Source organism: Homarus americanus, unplaced genomic scaffold, assembly GCF_018991925.1.
Source record: "Homarus americanus isolate GMGI-L3 unplaced genomic scaffold, GMGI_Hamer_2.0 scaffold41887, whole genome shotgun sequence".
Lineage (NCBI taxonomy): Eukaryota > Metazoa > Arthropoda > Malacostraca > Decapoda > Nephropidae > Homarus > Homarus americanus.
Window position 1 is genome coordinate 77,330 of NW_024750135.1, and position 22,569 is coordinate 99,898.

The following is a 22,569-nucleotide window of genomic DNA, read 5'->3' on the forward strand; positions in this document are numbered from 1 at the left end:
TACACTAGTGACCGTAATTATTATTTTAGTGGGGGTAGTAAAGAAGAAAATCAGGATGGGGTTAGGTTACGTAAGGATATGTTAGGGTAGATAAGGTTAGGTTAAGTTAGGTTAGGGTTAGGTTAAGTTAGGTTAGGTTAAGTTAGGTTAGGTTTGGGTTAGGTTAGGTTGAGTTAGGTTAGGGTTAGGTTAAGTTAGGTTAGATAAGGTTAGGTTAGGGTTAGGTTAGATAAGGTTAGGTTAGGGTTAGGTTAGGTTAGGGTTAGGTTAGATAAGGTTAGGTTAGATAAGGTTAGGTTGAGTTAGGTTGGGTTGGGTTAGGTTAGGTGTACACTGTCAACAACACACACACACACACTCGGGTCCGTTAGCTCAGTGGCAAGTCTTACTCTAGTGATGTTGTCGGTAATAGGAAGCTCTCTCATTCACTCTCTCGATTTTCTTCGTTTTTATTCTTCTTCTTCTTCCACCGCGACGAATATTCCCCTCCAGACGACACTAACCGCCGGGGGAGATAATATCAGGGGACAAGTGTCTAACTTAGGGAGCTTTAGGGGCGATAATCTCCCTCAATCACCCTAAATGCTCACCCTTATTGACATCCCCTCAGGGTCTTTTTACTTTTTTTTTACCGTGGTCACGTACCCACACTGTGTCTTAATCCGGATTCAGCGCAGCAAATCCTCGTTTTTACTCCAAATTCAAGAGATTTTACTGTGAATGTCTCTCGTCTTGGGGTCTCTTATACGACACGTTGGGAGAGATAGTGTGAGTGTGTGTGTGTGTGTGTGTGTGTGTGTGTGTGTGTGTGTGTGTGTGTGTGTGTGTGTGTGAGACTCGAGCACAAGGGAGATCTCTCATGTTGGTGAGAGACGGTGAGAGGAAGGCGGTGGGCTGAAGGCTTTATCGTTCATCTTGAAGATTTTGTTAAAGACGTTATCTTCTTATTCATCTTCCCGCGGGCGTGAGGATCAGTGCCCTACTGCCAGAGACCTGCCCAGCCTGCCTGCCTGCCACAGACCTGCCCAGCCTGCCTGCCTACCAGAGACTTGTCCAGCCAGCCTGCCAGACCTGCCTAGTCTGCCTGCCAAAGACCTGCCAGCCTGCCTACCATAGACCTGCCCAGCCTGCCTGCCTACCAGAGACCTGTCCAGCCAGCCTGCCAGACCTGCCTAGTCTGCCTGCCAAAGACCTGCCAAGGCTGCTGCCACTACCATTATCACTTTCAGCCGTCACTACTACCACCAATAAACCGCTAAATATTATAATTTCTATAATCATCATCATCATCATTTATAGGTGTGGACTCAAGAGGTTAATACGATACCTGTTACCATTATCACCCCCCCCCCCTCACGTACTACTGCAGGACCACACACTCGGTCCCCTTCCTACCAATCAAACAATATATCAATCACCCAAGGAGCCCCAGCCACATGTCTGAGGGTAGGTGACCACGGCCCTCCACTTCAATCGTGCTGTGTTCCCACATGTTGTATCTCGCTGAGGACCACAACCCACTATCTACCCCTGCTGTCTCTACTCTCCTCTGCTTCTGTTATTTCTCAGTTTTACTCATTAATATCTTTCATTTTATTATTTTTATTCCATTGCTCACAAATATGACCAAAGTATCTAATTTTTCTTTCGTTTATACAAGGGTTTGTTTACACGGGGAGGGAGGGGGGGGGTGAAGGGTGAAGGTCGTGTACAATGCAAAGAGAATTACAATACGTTGACTGCAGTATAGGGCGGAGTAAGGGCTCTGGGGGGCTGTACACAGTAAGGGCTGGGACCATCTAAGGGCCTCCTGTGTCGCCGCCCCACAATTGTGTCACTTCCACAACACGCCGTCAGCCTCACACATCATTAGTAATACCCTCAGTTGCCACACCACACAACAATTCCTTCCCAACCAACTCACGCTATATCTATCCATCTAACTATCCATACACATAATTAATACACTAAATTATATGATCTATATACATCAATCGGGATCCCAGTTAATGTATATCGTTTAGTGAGGATTTTTATGGTGTTAGTACATTGTTAATAGCGGTGTTGATCCGTCAGTCCAGCTCCCCACGACACAACCCGCAAAATCGGTAACGAGGGAGTGGGGGTGCTGGGCGGTGGGGGTGCTGGGGTGGGGCGGGGCAGGGGGGGTGGAAGTATTGTCACCGGTCTGGAGTAACTTTTTATTCAACATCTCCCTGGGAAAAACTTGGTCACAACGAGAGTGAAAAGGCAGAAGCCGAGGCCACGGGGAGTCTGGCGCTACACTGTGTCATTCTGGCACCCCGCCGGGACACTGTCACCAAAAAATCTGTACAGGGCATTGAGGAGCTGACGAGTACCCCGGCGGTAGTGGGAAACTTTACTACTACTGCTGCTGCTACTGTTACTACTATTATTAAGACCGTTTATATTATTAGTATTATTATATTGGGAAGGTTTTATTATTATTATTATTATTATTATTATTATTATTATTATTATTATTATTATCATTATTATTTTTTATTATTATTACTATTACTATAATGAGAATGTTTTTACTTCTACTACTATTACTACTACTACTACTACTACTACTACTACTACTACTAATACTAATAATAATAATAATAACATCGTCTACGTGACTTATAATCAACATTTTCTTTGTTAATGTTTATATTAGTTGTAATTACAGGTAGACGGAAATATTTAAACCCTGTGATAAACATTGTCCTCAAGTACTGTTAACATAACCTAATAAACATCAACATTACAAAGATCGACTCGTCATAATTCATCACTTTGTGCGTGTGTGTGTGTGTGTGTGTCTGTGTGTCTGACATGGTAGATATTATCAGGCTAAGAGAGATGGTGTAATAAAAATCAACTGGTAATTTTCAACCGAACCCACAATCATAACAGCCTCACTACATGCAACCCACCATCAATCTGTCATCCCGTCCAACCACCCACCTGCCCACCCACCCGCCCACTCACCTCCGCAGACCTGATATATCATTAGTATCACTCAGGAACGTTAAACAGATGACCACAAATCCACAAAAATACACAAAAAAGAAAAAGTATGTGTGTGTGTGTGTGTGTGTGTGTGTGTGTGTGTGTGTGTGTGTGTGTGTGAGTGTGTGTGTCGTAGGTGTGTGTGTGTGTGTGTGTCGTAGGGAGTGTGGTGGTGGAGGAGAGGGGAGAGGCTAGTGGTGGTGGAGGGAGAGAGGGAGGGAGGGCATTGAGGGCTGGTCCACCCTAGCCCTCCCGCCGCGCCCACACAAGAGAAACAACCTGAAAGGAACCAGTGTATTTTGTGTGCATAGATCCCATTATTTGTGATACTATAATGGCTTTAAAGTAGGGGCCCAGGGGAGACTTTTAGATCACGGCTCAACAGGCGGGGAAAAAGAGATGTTACAATTGATGTTGAAGCCTCCGAGGGGTGAATGGTGTGTGCCCTGTGATGTGGTGGCTGGGAGAACCTTAGTGGACGCCGCCAGGGGGGAGGGAGGGAGGAGGGGGGAGGGGGCTACTATACACTCTACCACCCCGTCAGGTATAGTTCTTACTCTATACTAGTCTACATCATCTCTCTCTCTCTCTCTCTCTTTCCCCATCAGGCAGTTCCTACACGTTCTCTCCCCCACCAGGCAATTTCTACACCTTGTCTCCCCCATCAGGCAGTTCCTACACCTTCTCTCCCTCCACCAGGCAGTTCTTATACAGCCAGGAAGGAAGATATGTATGTATGTATGTATGTATGTGTGTGTGTGTGTGTGTGTGTGTGTGTGTGTGTGTGTGTGTGTGTGTGTGTGTGTGTGTTCACCAATCAACCATCACGCTCTCTATAAACACGATCATATATATCCAGACCACTGACCACCTTTGTTGACATACGAATTATAGAAAGAATTATATACCTCTATAACCCTGGAAATTTAGGTTATTTAGTTATCATGAACGAGAGGGGGTACAGGATCCTGACATTGAAGCTTTATATAGAAGTAGACATTGAACTTTTGAAATGGAACTTGATCTTTTGAAATGGAACTTGAACTTTTGAAATGGAACTTGAACTTTTGAAATGGAACTTGATCTTTTGAAATGGAACTCTACCCTTAAATATGACCTAAACTTTAAATACAACTTGAAATTGAACTTGGCATATAATCACACCATAATTCAAAGGTGTGTGACTGTCCGTGTGTGTGTTGTGTAGTGTGTTATACAAATTACTGATATATATGTATAGATGAATGTGTATTATTTAATGTATATATGGTGTGTATGGTGCAATGTGTATGTTGTATGTGTAGTCGTGGCGGTACAGTTGGACGTTGCTGTAATGCTGTACTCCAGAGCGATTTTTACAGCACTCACCACTGTATAATTACCACTGAATTATGTATTTTTTAACCCCCTCCCCCCCCCCCGCTATAATCTACATATATGAAAAGTCTGTGTGTATTGTGTAGTGTACCCATGTCTGTCTGTCTGTCTGTCTGTCTGTGAGGTAGCTATTTAATAACTAAATCATTATCTGCCAGGTTGAAAGGCAATTTGGTTTACAGATTTTTTTTGGTGTGTTTTATATAATTTTATCGTTTATTTCATTTTCACATATTTCATTATTTATCCCGTTTACAATTTTTACACCATATAAAAAATTACAACATTTACAACACGTTCGTTAGGTTAACCTACTTGGAGATTGAGCATATAAGTAAACACAGTCATAACACCTGCTTGATTTATAACCGTCACAGGTATACAGGTGTTGTAATATTGAGGACACACACACACACACACACACACACACACACACACACACACACACACACACACACACGAACTGAGTCACATATTCACAAGTGTTTCATAATATTTTCTCTCCCTCTACAGACATCCCTGGAGGATATGACTTAGAGGGTTCCTACGGGCCCTTAGGAACCCCCTGCCAATCGGTAAGGACGAAGAGGATCAGAACCTCCTTCAAGCACCATCAACTGCGTACCATGAAGGCTTATTTTGCCCTCAACCACAACCCCGATGCCAAGGACCTCAAGCAACTGTCGCAGAAGACGGGGCTGTCGAAACGGGTACTGCAGGTAAGATACGTCAGGTGTTGTGGTGGTGGTTGTTGTGACACATTCAGATGTACACCTTGATATAATAGAACACACACACACACACACACACACACACACACACACACACACACACACATTCTCAAAACAACTGCTTGAACGCCACGGGTCAAAGCAGGCAGGAAAGTGTTGTGCCACAGGATGGCTCGGTAAAATGTGGTCCCGCGCAGTTTTTCGTTGTTCAGATCATTAATTAATTGTTTGTCGAGTTCTTATCCAACCAACACGTCACAGCAGGTGTAGTTAAGTTAGTACCTTGAGCCCTTTAAATCGTCAGTCTATAATTAGTGTACCTGTGAGATCATCGGGTAATTAAGCAAACCAGGTGTAGAGATTATTGGGAACGACCCATTGACGCCTCTGTGTGTGTGTGTGTGTGGTGTGTGTCCGTGTGTGTGTGTGTGTGTGTCCGTGTGTGTGCGTGTATGCAAGTGTATAAACATGAGGTTTTCCCAATCTCTCTCCTCCCCTTCACCCTCTCGTCCCTTCCCTCCCTCACCTCCCCCCCTTCCTTCCCCCCATCACGTCTCCTCCCTCTCTCCCTCCTTTACTCTGTCACTCTACATCGTTTGTTCTCCCTCTTCACCCTTTTTTATCTCCCTTTTTTTTCACTCTTCCTTCCTCTCTTTGCCGAGTGATTTATATCGTCACAGTTATTCATTTACCCTATTACTCCTTTCTTAACTATTTTCCTTAGTATTGTTTATTGCCTATTTCTTTCCTTCTTCCCAATCTATTATATTTTATCTTCACTATCTTTATTAAGTTTCTTTTATCTGGATTATATCACTTATTTATTATTATTGTTTCTTCCTATCTTTCAGTATCCTGTTCATTTTTTTTGTAATTCTCATTTATCGTCTCTATCTCACGTACATTTTTATTCATTGTTCTTATTATCGTCTATTATGTCATTCGTGTATTTTTGTATCTAGTCTGCGTTATCTGTTCTTTCAGGTATATATTTATTCATTATTCATATTATTGTCCATTTTCCCTGTCGACTCTTTCATCTTCTCGGTGTCATTCACATATTTACTTCCATTTCTTGTTATCATCCATTATCGTGTTCTGCCTTTTTCCCCCACTTCTCGTTTATCTGTCGACGTTAATTATTCACACATTCTCTCTCTCTCTCTCTCTCTCTCTCTCTCTCTCTCTCTCTCTCTCTCTCTCTCTCTTATCTCAAGCATTAGTTCGCGTGTCATAATTTTTCGACTTTTGGCAGACAGAAAACGGCGTGAGGAGATTAATCAGTGACTCAAATATTCGTTCGGTGATAAAAGCCGCCATTATGACGTCTTCTGTTCATTAAAAGTCTTTGATGATCTGCGGTTGGTACGCCTGCCTGGTTTATGGTACTTGGTGGTGTTGGTACGACTGCGTGGTTGTCACACTTCCTGCTGTTGGCAAGTCTGGTGAAACCCTGATACTGTTGGCAGGCTTGATAATGGGGTTTTTCACTGGTGTTAAGTAGCTCCGGATGATGGCGTTCAGATGTGTTGGTAACCCTGATGACACTCGCTATTGTTGGCAGGCCTGTTAGGTGTCACTGGTGTTGGCACGCCTGTTGGGTGTCACTGGTGTTGGCAGGACGGTTCAGTTGGCATTCACTAGTGTTGGCAAGCCTGAATGGTTAGCACTCACTGGTTGGTTGGCAACAGTTAGTGCCAATGGTGGTGTTGGCAGAGATGAGGTGGTGTCAGAGAGGGAAGTGAGTGAGGGTGTGTGTGTGTGTGTGTGTGTGGCACCATTACGACTGACTGACTTACACACACACACACACACACACACAGCTCTCATATAACCCTCAGTGGGGTCTTTTCCCTCCAAACATACCAAATATAACGGGGGGAAAAAAGCGTCATTGATTTTTAATTCCCGTTTAAGTAAAAGAGAAAATACCCGATTGTAACCCGGGTTTAAAATACCTTTCCCACGGCTCCAGTATATGTAAATCATCAACTTTTTTTTTGTTATTATTTTTTTTCCGTCGCCGAAACTTTAGTACTGAATAACGTGTCACTAATTACGTAAATGTTTTTGTTGTATTTTATAACTGTGTTTTCGTTTGTAGTTCAGGTTTATATTATGGTGATTTTAGGGTAACGTTTTGAGTCTGTCTGTCTGTCTGTCTCATAATTTCTCTACTCTTCATTCCTCCTCTCTCTCTCTCTCTCTCCCTTATTCCTTCTCTCTCTCTATCTATTTCCTCCCTGCCTCTCCCCCCTCTCTCTCAATACACCAACAAAGGTCTCGATCACACAGTTTGTCCTCGCGGTCGTCCTCTGCTGCACTATCGAGACCTAACACCTTATAATCGTGGTCTCGTGTATCCGGTTACTTCATCTCTTCCTCCTCCTCCTCCTCCATCTCTCTTCCTCCTGCACCTCCCCTTCCTCCTCTCTTCCTCCTGCACCTCCCCTGCCACCTCTCTTCCACCTTCTTTAACTTGTGGACTGCCGCCGCCGCCTCTTACACAGCCATACCGCCTCTTATGGGCGCTTTATGACCGCCCTTAATGAGACCTGAAGCCGCTTAGTCCACCTCCAGGAGTGAAACAGGAGGAAGGAAGAGGAGGAGGAGGGAAAAGAAGTAGTAGAAGAGGGAGGGAGGGGAAAAGAAGAAGAGGAGAAAAAAGAAGAGCAAGAGGAGGAGGAGGAGGAGGTCGGTTGGTTGGTTGGTACTCAAGTCTTTCTTAATGATTATGCACCTTGAAGACTCTCTACCTTCCACTCCCTTTGAATCATCTCCCTGATCTTCCTCTTCCTCCTCCTCTTCTTCTTCATTTTCAACTTCCCCCTCTTCCTCTTCTCCACCACTTCTTCTTTAATGGTCTTTATTCATGGTGGTAGTTGTGGTAGTTAAGAGTCGTGTTGTTGTTAGACCTTTGGGTGATTAAGGCGTACTGTGGTTATCAGCGAAGACCTATTGGTAGACGATGTTGGGGCAGAGGTCTTTAAATCTTCACTTTATTTCTCGCTTTTTCCCGGATTTTCGTCGATCTCTCTCTTCAGAACTATTGGTTGTTAGCAGTACGTGAACTACTCCCAGAGACCATAAACTTATACAGACGAGGGTGGGACCATCACTGTTGAAAATGCCTCAGGCTGTGTGTGTGTGTGTGTGTGTGTGTGTGTGTGTGTGTGTGTCAGCTCCTTCCTCCGTCGCCAATTTGTCGTTGAGGATTTCGGCATTTGACACCACCACCACCACGTACGTCAAAACATTAACACCAAAAAAAAATACAAAAAAACAAAAATAAGGTTAAAAATATAGTAAAATCAAAGCGTATCTGACCCACATAAATTACAGGTAGATCTTGAGGGATAGTAAAGATAACGTTAGGTCGCCCTGTCAAACGTGTGTGCTGGGGGGGGGGGTGCAGGGTCTGGCCTCGTAAAGTTGCTGCGGGTCGCGGAATGCTTGGCGTTTCTCTTAGGTTTTCCCTCAACCTTTGATTTAACTTTATCTATTTTCTTCTCTCCCTTCTCTTCCTCCTCCTCCTCCTTCTTCTCCTTCCAATTTAATGATTACCCCTCCTTTCTTGTTACCACTATCACTACCACAATCACTACCACCACAACTCTTAATAGCTTAAACCATCGTCCTCACGGGGTTAAACCATCCCCAAAGGGGTTAAACCACCATCGCCCTCGAAGGTAAATTAATTTGTTAAACCATCGTCCTCAAGAGAGAGAGAGAGAGAGAGAGAGAGAGAGAGGGAGAGAGAGAGAGAGAGAGAGAGAGAGAGAGAGAGAGGCAGAGAGAGAGAGAGAGAGATCTGAACATAAGTAAGAGAACCACAAGATGGTCCTGATATCAGCTGAGGTAACAACAACGAGCGGGACATTAATTGACGTGGTTCACATTGTTTACAGGTGCTTCAGTAGTGATGGGGGGGGAACTGGTGGGAGGAAGGTGCATTGCTGTGGCTGGGTGGAGGAGGGAGAGGGTGGGAGGAGGAGAGGGTGAGGGGGAGAGGGTGCTGTGGTTGAGTGGATACACTCACTTCCCATCCCAAGTCCCACCTATCCATCACCACCTCACCCCTCCCCAGACCACCACCCCCTTCCCTCTTCCTCCCGTCAGAGATGCCAGTGAGGGACGGAGGGGGGGAGGGGAGGGAGGAGAGAGGGAGGGAGAGGGGGGAGGGAGGGAGGTAGGAGGCTGAGGGACACATCTGGAGCGAGCCATCCATTACCCCAGTAATGAGTTATTACTGACCTCAAAATGTCACCATATATCACAACGAGGGAAAAAGGTGTGCAGGTGTGGCGGGGGGGGGGGTGACGGAGGGGTGACGGAGGGGGTGACGGAGGGGTGACGGAGGGGTGACGGAGAGAGGTAGGTGTGGGGATAAAGGGAAGGGGTGAGTAAGGATGAGGAAAGGGGGTAACGAGGAGGAAGAGGCAAAAGGAGGGGAGGGTGAGGGGGAATGGAGAAAGGGAGAGGGGGGGGAGTTAAGGGAGATGGGTAAGGGAGAGTCTGTTCACTTGGGATGCCCTGTTGGTTGTCCACTTGGAGTAGTGAGTGAGTGAGTGAGTCAGATGGTGGAGCCTCTGTACTCCTTGTGTCACTCACTCACTCACTCACTCACTCACCCACTCACCCACTCACTCACCCACCCACTCACTCACTATAACTCGTAATTTACACACCTTCCCCTTGAATATGTTAAGCGCTTGTTTACAGAGAGTGGCACTAAACTGTCACTCACTGAAGGACTCTTAAGTGACGGTGAGTGACGCTCATATTGGTGTTGGCTGCGAGGTTAAGACTGATTATATACTGCGTGAGTGTGTGTGTGTGTGTGTGTGTGTGTGTGTGTGTGTGTGTGTCTCATCTTCATATCTCTGAACGAATGGAAACTTGAAAACGCATTGAAACTTACATACATACATACATACATACATACATACATACATACATACATACATACACACACACATACATACATGATAATACTCTTCAAATAACTATATAATAAAAAAAATTAAACTCACCAAGACAATTACATCAATTACCTGTGTAGTCAATATTTGTACAAGGTGAGACGACCCCCTCCTCACCATCCTCCCCCTCATAGGGCCTATGCATGAGATGCTTTAAGGGGTGGTGGCCAATTGAGCCCTCGCCCCCTCTCTCAAAGCGCAGGGAGGTGAGGGGAAAGAGGAAGGAAGGAAGGAAGGAAGGAAGGAAGGAAGGAAGGAAGGAAGGAAGGAAGGAAGGAAGGAAGGAAGGAAGGAAGGAAGGAAGGAAGGAAGAAGGAAGGAGAAGACCTATAGGGGAGAGGAGAGTAAAGAAAGGAGGAGAGACAGACAGATGGATATATAATAGACTGATATACATTTAACTCTCAATCTACACTGATATAACACAATTTTTTCTTCGTTGTAATGTATTGAAATGATTGCCTCCACCTCCCCCAACCCTCCTCTCCCACCACCCCCCACCCTCACCCCAGCCCTCCCTCACCTCCCACCACACCACAAATCCTCCCAGCCTAACAACCCCCCATCAGCTTTCTCACCCTCCCTCACCCCAGCCCTCCCTCACCCTCCTACCACAGCCCTTACAAACTCTCCCTCCCAGCCTGGGTCCCCCCCATCAGCTTCTCACCTCCTCACCCCAGCCTCTCCTCACCCCTCCCACTGCAGCCTCTACAGTCCCTCCCAGCCTAACCCCCCATCAGCTTTCACCACCTCTCTCATTCTCTTCTGTCCCCCCCACCCCCGACTACCTATTCACCTTGTTGACTTTCTTTTTCCAGTTGATTCTCGAAGGTTTTAGCATAAGTCTTCATATACAGTGCAAGAAATTAGACCACTTCTCTTATTGGTTTGGTTAGGTTAGGTTAGGTTAGGTTGGGTTTAGGTTAGCGTTGGTTAGGTTAGCGTTGGTTTGGTTAGGTTAGGGTAGCGTTAGTTAGGTTAGGTAAGGATGGATGTAGAAAGAAAGAAAGAAAAACGAAAGACGGAGGATGGAAGGAGGAAGAGAAAAGGGGGAAGGAGGAAGAGAAAGGGGGGAAGAAAGAAGTAAGGGAAGTAAAAGGAAAGGAAATAAGGAAGGGAAGAAAACGGGGAGGAAATAAGGAAGGAAGGAAGGAAGGAGGGAAGAGAGGGCTATCAGTTAATGCCGGTAGTTCTCCACACACCCACCAGGCGAGGGATCATTGACCTGCCTGTTAATACTGACTCAACCCCCACCACTCTCTCTCTCTCTCTCATGCAATTCACCAATATACCCCTCGCTTCTTTTCTCCCTCCTTCCTCACCTCTCCTCACCTCAAATCCCCTCATCCCTTCTCCTCCCTCCTATCCCTTTCTCACTACTTTTCTTTCTCACTATCTCCTCCTCGTCTCACCTCCACCCCCCCACATGAAAGACATTTAAAGATACAGTTTAAGTCTTGAGTATTTCTTTTAAGAGGATTTAAGGCAGACTTTAGGAGGTTTTAAGAGCTGTTGGTGACGTCTGCCGCAGTCCATATTCTTTCTCATAATAGATTTTTATAAGACAATTAATAGTTGACAAAAACATCATACCACTTTTTAGGTGTCTTTTAAAAATTTAGGGAGAGAGAGAGAGAGAGAGAGAGAGAGAGAGAGAGAGAGAGGAGAGAGAGAGAGAGGTTTTACCTCGCCCCCCACCCAAAAAACAAAGATGTCCGTCCAGTAGCTATATACAGTATTTAAACAAAGATGTCCGTCCAGTAGCTATATACAGTATTTAAACAACAATGGTCCACAACTCGATAATTACATAACTAATCTTTAACAATTGTCTGTTTGTCTGTCCGACCAGGCGTAAACACCTTCAGCAAACACTGTTTACGTTGTTTTGTCTGTTGATTAATGATTCAACCCCCAGGCCCCTGTGTTTATATGTATATCACGAGAGAGAGAGAGAGAGAGAGAGAGAGAGAGAGAGAGGTGCTTGTTGTGGCAAATGCATATGTATGTATGTATATATATCTCTTTTCCCATCTCCCTCCTTCCTTCCTTCCTTTCCCCTTCTCCCTTCCATCCTTACCTCCCTCTTCCTCCCTCTTTCCTTCCTACGTCCTCCTCTTCCTTTCTTCCTTACCTTTCACTCGCCTTACTCCTCCTTCTACCTTGCTTTCCCCTCCCTCCCTCCCTCTTTCTTTTCTACTCTCTCTCCTTCCTCCCCTTCCTTCCCCTCTGACCCCTCGGGAACCAGTAATGCGGCGTGACACTACATTTCCCCTCAAATGACCCCTCACCAGGTCACTAAGCGACCCGTCACTCCTGACCTTTGACACCGAGAGGAAATTTACTGTCTGTGTGGAGACTTATTGACACTAACTGGTCTAACTCTCGGCGGGTGGGTGGCAGGGTGGGTGGCAGGGTGATATAGGCTAGGTGACAGAGTGGTATGATGGGTGGGAGGGTGAATGGTAGAGTGGGTGGCAGGGAGGGAGAATGGGTGGCAGGGTGGGTGACAAAGTGGTAGGAAGGGTGACAGATTGAATGGGTGGCAGGCTGCAGGTAGATGTACAGGTAGTCACAGGAATGAGTCTCCCAAAATGACCCCTGACTGTTATTTTATCTCATTTACGGTCGAAGTTACCTGTTAGTGGCTGCACAGGTGGGAAGGTGTGGGTACGTTTGCTGTTGATAGATGAGACCAACATGCGTGTAATACCATCATGGCGGCCGGATGTTAAGAGACGCACCTGTTATCTGGCCTAATTATATTCACAACTGACCTGATGAGACAGACAGACAGAACAGGCAGGTGGCCGGACGGAAAACTAGCATGGCAGATTAGTGACAGTCTAACATCCTCCCCCCACATCACTACCCCATCTCACCCCCATCACCACCCCCTCTCTCTACCCCATCACCACCCTCATCTCCCCCCCCCCCATCACCACCCTATCATCACCACCATAAATAGATAAACGAAGAATAGGGAAAATTAGATAAATGTTTGATAACTTGATAAATGGATAATAGGAAAAAACTAAATTAATAGGATGAGTAAATAATGTAATGGTGATATAATGAAAGAAAATTAATCACGAATTTATATACGGTAGTTAATTGTGTGTGAATTTATTTGCTGTATTTAGTGTGAAGTGAGAACAAAATTATATTGTTTTTGGTTTTTTTTCCGGGTCATGAATTTATACACTCCCTCACCTCTCACACTCACCTCTCACCCCTCACCTCTCACCCTCACCTCTCACACTCACCTCATAAGTGTGATCTTAACATGAATCGTCGTTATCTATAGTTTAATAACCCGCCTCATTACACGTATGAATGACTGTAATTACGATGCTTCATTTAATTACCCTCGTTTAAGATCACTTTAGTGTTATCTTAATGTAATAATAACCGATAACTATTATACTCTGTTATCTTTGCATAATTGTGATAATAAATCGGTGTCACGTATTTTTGGTATAGCAGCGATAACAATGCCGTGTTATTTGAAGCCTAATGACAACGATAACAAGTCTAATAAGCATATATCATCCGGTCATTGTCTTTATAGCGTTATCCTCACCACTCACTAACTCACTCAAGTGTTATTTTAACCAACTTGTCTAACAGCCAACAAGCTTTTTGAAGTGTTGGTCTACCCGGGACAAGGGCAGCCGTCATATTAAACTCCCATAGAAGAGCTCACTTACCCCGCCCTTCCCTCAAGTGTCGTTTAGAGAGGGTAACAGAAGAAGGAAAAATAAACACGAAGGGGAGAGAGTGTAGGTAGGTGTTGGGATGAGGGAAGAGAAGGAGGGGAGGGAGAGAGGAAGGAAGGGGGGTGGGTAGGTGGATGGAGTTAAGGAGTTGGGTTATTTATTTATTTTTTTTAATATTCCTCTACTTCAAATTAACGTTAAATATATCTAACTTCGTTTTGGGTTTTTTATTTGTTTTGTTTTTAACGGGAATTAGATGATGTGGTTGAGATGTCGTTGTATTGGTGGGTGTTAATACGCGTAATAAAGCTGTAATAAGCGAAAACTAATGGAAAATCCTGAAATCTGACATGATTGGTTGCGCGCCAAATCCAACACTTCGCACGGTGGCCGCCAGATGACTCTCAGGTATGTGCGGCATCCCCCTCCTGCCTTGCTGCCATACAGTTTGTTAAGTTAACTGGGAGGAGGAAAATCGCTTATGTGATATTTACCAACAAACAAAACATTGCTAAGAAGTAAATATCTACTTAGCGATAATGTACTACTAATAAGAGATAAGTTACAGAGACATAAACAACAATTTCTTTCAGCTAAAATCCAATCTCCGGAAATACTGGCGTGGACATAAGTTGGCGCCAAAAACCGGAAGAAAAAACTAAACACTATCGAAACTAAACACTATCGAAACAAAATACCATCACTAAACAGCAACTTAAACCGATATATCCTGACACATAAGGAATCTGAATCTCTTTACTCAACCTATACAATCAAATATCCAGGTAAAATGTCACCGTAAAATTAATATTTTTTCCTTCCGGTCGACATGTTAGTAAGCAAGGTGACAGAGATAAGGCAGGACACTGTTACCTCCCACTTGTCACGGGAGTTTAGCCTCAAGTGCAGCCGAGCATGAGTGCTATATTCCCTTGCTACCTTCACCTGCTCTATCACGCCCCTCCCCTCCGATGGTGGTAGGTGGCGGATGATAGTGGTATATGGTGGTGGCTGGTGATGGTAGTGGTGGTGGAAGATATTAAATAGACAAAGTGGTAAAGAATTGATGATGGTAGATGGTGGTAGGTGATAGTGGTAGTCGGGTAAATGATCGTAGTACAGATACACAGTGGTAAATAATAGATGGTGGTAGATTGTGGTAGTTGGTGGTAGATGGAGGTAGACGGTGGTAGATGTAGAGGCCTCCTGCCGCCCTCCATCACAAACGTAGTGAGAAATTGGACAGAAAACATGGCGGCTTAAGTTACAACTCGGAGGGCTAATCTTTTACTTCTTCAGGTGAGGGTGGGGGCGAGGTGGTGGGTGGGGGCGAGGTGGTGGGTGGGGGCGAGGTGGTGGGTGGGGGCGAGGTGGTGGGTGTGGGGGCGAGGTGGTGGGTGGGGGCGAGGTGGTGGGGGGGCGAGGTGGTGGGTGGGGGCGAGGTGGGGGTGGGGGGCGAGGTGGTGGGTGGGGGCGAGGTGGAGGGTGACGATGGAGGGTGGATGTGGAGGATGGAAAGTTGGAGAGAAGGGTGAGGATGGAGGGTGAACGTGGAGAGTGAGGGTGGAGGGCGAGGTTGGAGGGTGAGAAAACGTACGTATGAGAGAGAGATGACATTCGCTGTGCCAGAACACAACCCGGGTTTAAAACTTTAATGGACCCTGGGAACCACAACACAACCCGGGTATAAGAGAACCCAGAGAGTCACTATGACACAGCAAGACCCGGGTTTAGTGAGAAGAGTTGGTGGAGGCGCTAGATCCCCTTCACGTTGCCGACAGCGAAGTGACAGCCACCCGCGCCAGGTCTTCTCCGGGCCCTAGTTTTTTGTATTCCTTCGCCGTGGATCAAAATATCAGGTTTCGCGCGCTTTTCCTTGCTTTTCGCGCGCTTTCTCTAGTTTTTCGCGCAATTTTCCTTGATATTCACTAGCTTTACCTACCTGTTCGCTAACCCAACCTAACCTCCCCCGGCAGTGCTGAGATGTCTAATCTTCAGGTGAAATAAATAAATAGCGAGAAATGTTAAGACTCCATCTGTTTGTCGTAACTTAAGTGAGTTTGTGTTGAGTTTCCGTCTGTGTGTGTGTGTGGTGTGTGTGTTTGTTTTCTCTGTTTGTTTGGCTATTTTTTGTGAGTCTTATTGCTGAGGGATTATGAAACACGTGTAGGTGCTGTGTTGTGGTGGTGGTGGTATGTGGTGGTGGTGGTGGTAGTGGTATGTGGTGGTGGTAATGGTGGTAGTGGTGGTGTAATAGTGGTGGTAGTAGTAGTGATTTACTAAAGTTTGTATTTACATATAATTCTGCAAGTCTCTCTCTCTCTCTCTAATCATTCTTGTTATGTTGAACTTATCCTATGTTATTTACCTATGTTATTCTCTACCATAAACATCCATTAGCACACTCAACCAATCACCCAACTCATCCAATCTTTATCATGTATCATCCATCCTCTTCCTGTTCTTATTCATTTTTCTCTCCCCTCACCTCTCTTATCAGTTATCCATTTCTCACTGACCAATTTTTCTCTCATCAGCAAATACTACTTGTCACTTCAACCCCCCCCCACCTCTAACCTTTCTCACCTTCCTCACACTTCTTTCCCTCCTCTTCTCTCCACTTCTCCTCCCTCCCCCCTTAAATCCCCACCCTTCCTCGTCCTTCTCACCCCCCTTTACCTCTCCTCTACCCCTCACGTGGCACTCGCTCTCTGACTACCAAAAATATGTCAGTAATTTAGAGCCGTGACGAGAGAATACAGGAGGTCGGCCACACAGACCTTCCCTCCACTCCTCCTTTACTACTCCCTCCCTTTACTACACTCCCTCCTCTTACTACACCCACCCCTCCCACACCATTCCCTCCACACCATTCCCTGTCCCCCTACCTCCTGCTTCGTATAGTAGTAGTCGTAGTAGTATAAAAAAAGTAGTAGTAGTAGTCAGTAGTCGTAGAATTCTGCAATTTCCAGAACGACCAACCTCATTAAATCATTTTCGGAATTCTGTAACCACCCCCTTTCCTTGTTTTTGTATCCATAAAAAAAAACATTTACATGAGGGGAAACCTGTCTGTATTTTGGCCAAACCCGAGAACGAAAAAAAAATAGTACAAAAAAAAAAATAAAAAATAAAATGAAATTGAGAAAAAAAAATTATTGTGGTCTTGTTGATACGATTTTTACATCACAAACATAAAATGCAAACAAAAATAATGGTGAAGGATGTATGCCTTAGTGTGTGTGTGTGTGTGTGGGGGGGGGGTAAGTATGTGTCGTAGAGTATAGAGAGAACCAGCTGGTGAAAGACAGACAAACAATCACACAATACAGTAAACCCTCAAAAAAAAAAAAGTGACTAGGGTCCTCTTCTCTTTCTTTGCCTGCCCCGCCTTGGTCACCGTCAGTATACACACCACACTGTCTTCACTCGCTTTGGAATTTGTCGTGGGTCGTCAGATAGGGTCGCCTGAGAGCTGCCGTACCACAAGACGCTACACGCTCACTGTTTGCTCAAGGATTATGGTACTTAATACGTGTTGTCGGCTGGGTGCTGGGGTGCTTTGAAGAGCCAGTCAAGATGGTGGTCCCTGATTTGGTTCTTGTTCTCATGTCTTTCTTTCATCTTGATCCGTCGCTTGTGTAGAGTCGTTGTGCTGTTGTGTGTGTGGGGGTCGTGGTGCTGGTGGTGTGGGGGGTCGTGGTGCTTATGAGGATCGAGTGTGATGGTGCTTGTGTGGGGTCGTTGTGCTGTTTGTGTGGGGGTCGTGGTGCTTGTGTGGGGGGTCGTGGTGCTTGTGTGTGTGGGGGTCGTGGTGCTTGTGTGAGGTCGTGGTGCTTGTGTAGGGTCGTGTGCTTGAGGGATCGTGGTGCTTGTGAGGGTCGTGGTGCTTGTGTGGGGGTCGTGTGCTTGTGTGGGGGTCGTGATGCTGTTAGTGTGTGAGGGTCGTGGTGTGTGGGGGGTCTCGTGGTGCTGTTGGTGTGTGGGGGGTCGTGGTGCTGTTGGTGTGTGGGGGTGGTGCTTGTGTGAGGGTCGTGGTGCTTGTGAGGGTCTGTTGCTACTGGCGGAGGACATTTTTGGGGGTGGGTGGGTGGGTGGGGCAGGTTGGGCGATTTTTTATATGTAGGTCATGTTAAAACCTCTTCTTCTTCTTCTTCTTCTTCTTCTTCTTACATGTTGAAGAGCTCAGTCATTTTTTTTTTCTTCTCTTCACTGGGCGGCGAGAGAGTGAATGCCGTGTACCAGATGAATGAATGGTCTGGGTGGGGTGGGGTGGGAGACACTCGTTCCTTCACCCCGTCTTTGATAACTCGAGAGACAAGATTCTTCCTTGATTGTTTTCCGACGTCTCGATCACAATATAAACACAGAAGTAAACAGAGAGAAAAAGTATTTGTGTGGTAAGAAGCGGTGGGCAAACATAGGTTCTGAGGACTCTGGGCGGTACATGTGGCTCGAGGAGTTTTTATAAAGAATTGAATCCGTAACTAACTGTCCTCAAGCCGTCAGCGTGAGCGTCTTTCACTTGTTTTTCTGCCGCAATATATTGGTCTAATTGAGTTTACTTCGTCTATATTTTTCAGCTGTGTTGTATAACTAGGGTCTGCCTACATACGAGAGCTGGTAACCTCCATCATTTGCATATTGTAAAGGGGACAAAGTTTGTGCCGTAATAAGCAAGAAATATGTAAGGTATTGCCAACAAGTGTAACACAGAGGGACCCGAGTCTTCTTGTCCGAACACAGAATAATCATATTGCCTCCGCCACGCCCTTAGGGATGCGCCCTTATTTACAGCCACTGAGTCGGAAGGTTCTCGCTTTGGTGGTCCGGGGCGATCCACCGAGAACTGACCCGTGAGACGGGGCTGCGCAGAGGTGAAACTAGTGCACCGGGGCAGCGACGGGTAGAGGCTCGCTGAAGTATTGTTGTTTTTGAGAGGACGCCTCGTGGAATGAAAACAACTCATTTATTTTGACGTGGAAGAGAGCATGTGAGTGGCTACTTGTGCTGAAGGAGGGGAAGGTCTCTCCTACCTAAAGGAATATTCACTCGAGCGATTCTCTGATTGTTGAACTAACGTGTGACTTTGTGTTGAGGTTCTGGCGGGTGTGTGGCGGCTGGGCTGGTCCAGTGGCGGCTGGGCTGGTCTGTGGCGGGTGTGTGGCAGCTGGTCTGTGGCAGGTGTGTGGCAGCTGGGCTGGTCCGGTGGCAGCTGGGGCTGGTCTGTGGCAGGTGTGTGGCAGTGTTGCTACAGTCTGTGGCGGCTGGGCTGGTCTGTGTGTGATCTTTGGCTCTTTCGCTGATCCCTGGCTATTCCTCGGCTGTTCTGGCTGGTGAAGGGCTGGTGGTGGCCATTATCGTGTCTGCACTCATCACCACTAAACGCATCTGCCTCAACCATTGTTCTGCTCCACACAACACAACACTTTACCTCCACACTTTGTTTTGGACACACTCGAGTCATCCTTAAGAGCGTTGTTCTGTTTCCTCTGTATTATAATATTGTAGTTTAGTGATGTGTCCACAATAATCACTTATAACTGTGTGAAACAGAATATTGATTTATGTTAACAGTTGTACAGATTTATTCTTATGGTGATGTTTATTTTTAAGGGGAAATAAATTAATGCTGTTATGTATTTTGTTAGGTATTAATTGATAATAATTGTGACGTCATCTTCCAGGTGTGGTTTCAAAACGCTCGAGCGAAATGGCGACGACAAATGGTTTCCAAAGACCCGAAGGCGTTGTCTGTAGGCGGAGGCGAGGGGGAGGGGCAACAGGGCGAGGGGTCAGTGGGGGACTACCCTGATACGCCCACAGTCCCGCCCTCAGCCATGAGTCCTGAGGAAGGCAACAGCTCCCAGATCTCCTACCAGCAGATGTTCTGACACCTGTCTTTCTCGGAGGGTGAAGCAACACACCTGCAACACCCGACCCCCTCACATATGCTCCTGCCGCCCTCACTCCTCTCCCTCCAGCAATCTCTCTCCCCACGCCCACACGCCCTGGGGGACCACGCCTCGTCATCTACGCCTCCAGGGCACCTCTCACACGCCATGATGGCCTCCAGTTCTTTCTCCTTCGGCGAGGGACACCAGCACTCAGGCATGAAGGAACACTCGTCGTCCTCCTTCTCCGTGATGAGTGACGAAGGTGAGGACGACCAACACATGTTCTTCGACGCCCACTCCTCACCCCCCTCCCCCGACGGCTCCTACAAGGTAAAGCAGGAGGAGGAAGACGAGTTTGAGGGAGAGGGAGGAGAGGGGGAGGGAGCGGGCTGTAAGAGTGCAAGAAGCCACACGTACCAGGAACTGTTCTAGCTGTACCACGCTCACACATGGTCACTCAAGGTGTCAGCACTGAGCGTATTACTGTGGAAGATAAACAATGCTTGTGTATTCTGAACACTGATTATTGTGATTAATGGAGTTCAAATGATCTTAATGATTTAACTGTGAAACCATAAATAACATGGAGTGATTATGACGTTAGGTGGGCAGGTGTGCGTAATTAACCTTCATGTTCCCAACACTGACTTGCGTCATGCATTATATATATATAAATTTCTTTATATTGCCAGTCTATTTATTGCTATGATAATGACACATGAGTGTAGCACTTTATTGTCACGCCCGCCCGACCTGGCGGGGATTCCAGCGTTTCCATACCTTAGTATTTAATACGACCAGCGTCAACACGCTCCGTCACGCTAAACACTTGTGTCTCTCCTAAGTTCTTCAAAGAAGATCTTCTCAAGCCAAAACTATGACGAAATTAGTGAATCTTTCTACAGTGAGGATGTGAGTTTAGCAGCTGTGAGTGATACCTGCTGGAGAGGTCTGTTGGGGAGCCCATCCTTTCCAACATCATCTTTTAAGGCGGGTCGCCCTAACTTACAGCCGACTGCTAGGTGTGTTCACCAAGCAGGCTGCCTCTGCTCTGTTAGGTGCACTGTCCTAGTTTTTAAAGGACCACTGCTGCTGTGTTCGCTGTTCAGAGAACCAGTGGCTGTGGAGGACAGAGTTCTTTACAGCAGAGTGAGAGAGAGACTTCGTCATGGACGGGGCCTCGGAATGTCTAATGGAGGCGGATGATGACAGCGTTCTGCCAGGTGTTGCCAAGACAGACAGACACACCGACCCGCAGTGACTCGTAGCGCTAAACTGTCTCTGTGTGTGTGTGTGTGTGTCGCCCAGTTGATTGCTGGCTGGTGTTATTCATCACTTGAGTGGTGAGACAGTCACTCAATCCAGTAGTGAGTAACACATTCGTCACTCACCTGGGCGAGGTACACTGCTCAATCCTCATTCATGTTGGATGTGTATCTGATGATTGAATGTGTAGGTGTACAGTATATTATATATATATATGAACATATATATTTGTGACCATATAAGTCGCCTTTTTGTGGCACTGACAACTGGTTTATATCATCACAAATTACTATTATTATTATTATTATTATTACTACAGTGTCTCAAAAAATGTATCCACACTACCTTACTTATCTCACGTGATCGCTCCCCCCAAAATACGTGACTAGAATGCTTTTGTCCGTTGAGGTAAATTACTACAATAAGCTAATTACAGGTGAACAATAGCGACGCTTAAAGCTGTAATCTTTAAGCCTGTGTGTATACAAATTTTTGAGACACCCTGTAGTATTAATAATAATAATAATAATAATAATAATAATAATAATAATAATAATAATTAACGTAGTATTATATTCAACGCCCAGCATGATCAATACCTCTACAGTGCTTTTGTTCCTTGAAGTCAATTAATTCAATCAAATTAATTAACACCTGAATAATAACGGTAATTAAGGTGATAAAAATTTTATCCAAATAATGTGTTTAATTAGATATTGAAATTAAGTGTTTTAGCTGATGTGGGTTATGTTAAAAGAGTGATGTGGTGTGAACCGGTTTTAAGCGTCACAAAAACACGACCTTGATTTTCTCGGCTTGTATGTTGATCTTGTGTACTGTTAGTGACCTTGGTTATCCGGACGCAAGAGCTCTGGTGTCCAAACTCAAGAGCTCGGTTATCTGGACTCGTGACCTCGGTTATCCGGACTCAAGAAATCTGGTGTCTGGACTCAAGAGCTCAGTTACCCGGACTCATCATCATCATCCATGGCAGAGTACTTCATCTATGTAAACATTTGGTTGGTGGCCCCCTGATTCCCATGATCTTTAATACAAATTGATTTTTTCAATATATATGAACTAAGTTTTCTCTAAGTATCTAATAAAAAAATAAATATTCCTATTTTTCTAATCTTACAACTTTAACCATAATTTTATATTGTTCTATTTATTGATTTTTGGTTTATGATCAAATTTTTTTATGATGATTTTTGGGTTAATTATTTCGAGTGGAGATATATATATATATATATATATATATATATATATATATATATATATATATATATATATATATATATATATATATATATATATATATATATATATATATATATATATATATATATATATATAATATAATGTTGATTGAATTATATAACATTCTTTCACTTTTTTGTTTTGTTTATTAATTACCCCATCTACCTGTAGTATGGTACAGGTAACACACACTTAACACCTGTAATATGACGACAACACACACACACACACACACACACACACACACACACACACACACACACACACACACTTAACATACCAATGGCCACCTGTAATTAAGCGTCTCTGGGCTACC

The 22,569-nt window shown here is 45.1% G+C and overlaps 1 protein-coding gene across 1 annotated transcript in view; it reads left to right on the forward strand.

Moving 5' to 3' along the window:
• LOC121854004 (LIM/homeobox protein Lhx9-like) overlaps positions 1–22,222 on the forward strand; it is a 59,646-nt gene extending 37,424 nt beyond the window's left edge. The window contains exons 5-6 of the mRNA XM_042348392.1: positions 4,912–5,117; positions 19,518–22,222. Of these exons, the coding sequence (XP_042204326.1) occupies positions 4,912–5,117; positions 19,518–19,724 (413 nt within the window). The 3' untranslated portion in view covers positions 19,725–22,222. The remainder of the gene's footprint in view (positions 1–4,911; positions 5,118–19,517) is intronic.
• The last annotated feature ends 347 nt before the right edge of the window (positions 22,223–22,569 follow it).